The sequence below is a fragment of the Coffea arabica genome, chromosome 7c, assembly GCF_036785885.1.
Source record: "Coffea arabica cultivar ET-39 chromosome 7c, Coffea Arabica ET-39 HiFi, whole genome shotgun sequence".
Lineage (NCBI taxonomy): Eukaryota > Viridiplantae > Streptophyta > Magnoliopsida > Gentianales > Rubiaceae > Coffea > Coffea arabica.
The window spans coordinates 21,009,120-21,012,470 of NC_092322.1; the positions used below are offsets into that span (position 1 = coordinate 21,009,120).

General features: G+C 40.1%; 1 protein-coding gene across 1 annotated transcript; it reads left to right on the forward strand.

The window, feature by feature from the left end:
- Window positions 1-565: 565 nt before the first annotated feature.
- LOC113697740 (7-deoxyloganetic acid glucosyltransferase-like) lies at window positions 566-2,594 on the forward strand. Its single transcript, XM_072056833.1, has 2 exons — window positions 566-1,146; window positions 1,343-2,594. The coding sequence occupies exons 1-2, from the start codon at window positions 630-632 to the stop codon at window positions 2,275-2,277; spliced, it is 1,452 nt and encodes a 483-aa protein (XP_071912934.1). The 5' UTR covers window positions 566-629; the 3' UTR covers window positions 2,278-2,594.
- The last annotated feature ends 757 nt before the right edge of the window (window positions 2,595-3,351 follow it).

The window sequence follows — 3,351 nt, forward strand, 5'->3', positions numbered from 1 at the left end:
GGTAACAACACTAATTTGAAGATCTTTCACAAAGTGAAGTGAAAGAAAGTAAGGTAAAGGAAAAAAAAAAAAAGTTTTCCACACACTTTTGGTTACTAAAAAAAATATTGAGAGAATATAAGAAATTAATAATGATTAATAGTAGTTATTGAAATTTTTATAAGTAACTAACTATTTTTCTTCAAAATCCTCTAAAGTTTGCAAGACACAAAATGCAGACAAGTGTAAGAAAATGCAAGAAAAATTTTCAACTTTCTAACCGACCAAACATGCATGAAAGATAAATAACTAATTTTCCTTTACTTTCCCACACATCTCCTTGCAAACGACATTAATGTTTACCAAACCCAAGATATTCCATCAGACTAAGTCAGTTTGCCTATTACCCACCTAAATTCATTAATCCCTTGCTCTAATCTCACCTTATCACATAAAATAATTTAGATCTACCAGTAAACAACATTAGTGAAATGAGGGATTCTGCTTTGTCTGTTTGTACATTTCCCACTGTTTATATCCAATCGATGGCAAGTGGCAACTACATATTGTCCCAACTGCAGCCAACTAAGCCGAGGACTCTATTACCACCAACTTCACAGGGGCCAAAAAAAAAAAAAACCAGTATAGAGATGGATCACCAGAAACAATTCTCTACTCCTCATGTGCTAGTATTCCCTTTACCACTTCAGGGTCCTGTGAATTGTATGCTCAATCTGGCTGAACTGTTCTGCCTTGGTGATTTGCATGTTACCTTCATCAACACTGACCACGTCCAGGACCGATTGAGAAGTTGCAGCGATGTTGAATCCCGCTTCGAGCGTTATCCCAATTTCAGGTTTCATACAATCCCAGATGGCCTTCCCGAAGATAGTCCTCGTACGGGTGGTCATATTCTCAAGTTAATACAGTCTTTGGAAGTTGTGAGCCAGCCAATTTTCAGGGCGATGGTAACCTCTGGTTCCCTGGGTCATAACTCGGAAAAGCCGGCCACTTGTATTATAGCTGATGGAATCTTCAGCTTTGCCGTTGATATTGCTAAAGAGATTGGGGTTCCACTCATTTACTTTGACACTATCAGTCCCTGTGGGCTCTGGACTTACCTATGCATACCTAAGCTCATTGAAGCTCAAGAATTCCCTTTTAAAGGTTAGTCATCGCACTTGAATTTCTTCACATTGATTAGTGGCGCGCTTTGTAATGAGTAAATTTTTCCCAGAAAACGAATGAGTATATATATATCTGTATCTTCCTTAAAGTCCCAAAGCTGAACAATTTAACCGCAGGCTAGCATCAGACATGTCTTAATTCTTTTGTATTTTATGTTATTTACCATTTGATACAGGGGATGATTTGGATGCACCGTTAAGCAGCTTGCAGGAGATGGAATGCATTATGAGACGCCGCGATCTTCCAAGCTTTTGCCGTGTGAGGGAGATTGATGACCCTTTAATCCGAATTATTCTGGAGGAGGACCGACAGCTCCCGCTAGCCCAGGCGATAATTTTCAATACCTTTGAGGAGCTCGACAGAGGCACACTTTCACTCATGCGAACTCTGGGCCCGACAGTGTACGCCATAGGGCCGCTCCACACCCACCTCAAGTCAAGATTGGCTGCCACAACTTCTCCGCCGGCCTCTTCACATAGCCTGTGGAAAGAAGATAAAAGCTGCATTGCCTGGCTCAATGACCAACCGGTCAAGTCTGTGATTTATGTCAGCATAGGAAGTCTTGCGACCATGACCAAGGATCAGCTGATGGAGATTTGGTATGGCTTGGTCAACAGTGGGGTGAGGTTCTTGTGGGTTCAGAGACCGGGGTCTATTGCTGGATCTGCTGCAAAGGGGGATCAAATTCCTGAGGAATTGGCTAAAGCAACCCAGGAAAGAGGGTATATTGTGGATTGGGCACCCCAGGAAGAGGTTTTGGGGCATCCTGGAATTGGTGGGTTTTTGACTCACAGCGGTTGGAATTCAACGCTGGAGAGCATAGCGGAGGGAGTTCCAATGATAGGGTGGCCGTACTTTGTTGACCAACAAGTTAACAGTAGGTATCTTTTGGAGGTTTGGAAACTGGGATTGGACATGAAAGATACATGTGATCGAGTCATTGTTGAGAAGATGGTCAAAGATGTTATGCAGTTGAGAAGGGATGAATTCTTGCCAAGGGCAAATGAAATGGCAAAATTGGCTAACTCAAGTGTGAGTGAAGGTGGATCTTCATACAACGACTTGGACAATCTGATTGAGGACATCAAATTGATGACGTTGAAGGCATAAAATGTTTTTAGCATGGCTGAAATATGCTGTCAGGACTCAGGACCAAAGTTTGACACGAAACAAGCAGCGATGATTATTATGATAATGCTTGCACCCCAAGCATTTTGCAAATAATACCGAGATTCAGCCTATGAAGGTGGACTTGGCAAAGTTTGGAGTTTCTTCTTCCTCATTTCTTGTGCTTCGAGAAGATCAATATCGGACGAAATAAATATTTTGAGAGTCTATGAGTATGTCATCGTTGGACTACGAGTGCATTTGATAAATCTAGAGTTTGAAAATTGAAATTTGAAATTTGAATAAGTTAAGTTATTGAATTGTTAAGTACTAAATTTAATATATTTGAGTGTATGTCATATTAAATAATAAATTAATAGTTTATTACTTCTTTCTTGAAATAAATTTATCTAAAAATTTTAATGTTATTTAATTAATTAAAATGTTCTATATTTGGTTATAAAATGCATCTAAATATGTTAAAATCCAAACTTATCAAGTTTAAATTAAATATTGAATCAGGTTATTAAATAGGTCTAAGTTGCAAAATCCTCTTTGAATTGAAGTTCGGAGTTGACATCTATCTTAAGAAGATTGTGTAGCCTACTGATTTACACGATTGTGTCTTGAGTGGTATGCTTATAAAGTAGAGGATATTTTTCATTCTAATCGATTAGTTACTTTGGCAACAAGAACTGACGCACTAGGCTGTTTATCTAGAATATATGGGCTACTAAAGTTGCCCCAGTGGGATCCGCGGATGATCGTGCGGTGTGGGCCTTGACAGAATCAGGAGATTTCTCCATTGCTTCCACGTACGTGCTGCTTGGTAGTCAGTCCCCCTCATCTTTCATGTTTGATAGGGTTTGGCACCCTGTACTTCCAATCAAGATATCATTCTTCATGGTAAGATTGCTGCGGGATCGTTTACCGTTGGCATCGTCCCTAGGAAGGTTGCAAGTGTATGGCCCTTCCAAGTGTTTTTGCTGCTTGGCCTCGCAATCTGAGTCGTTGGATCATGTCTTTGCGGAAGGTGAGTTAGCTCTTTTTCTGTGGACCTTTTTTGGGAATAGCGCT

Coding starts and splice junctions, on each gene's coding strand:
- LOC113697740 (XM_072056833.1), top strand. CDS start 630: ATGGATCACCAGAAACAATTCTCTACTCCTCATGTGCTAGTATTCCCT. Junction 1,147..1,342: donor TCAAGAATTCCCTTTTAAAG/GTTAGTCATCGC, acceptor CATTTGATACAG/GGGATGATTTGGATGCACCG.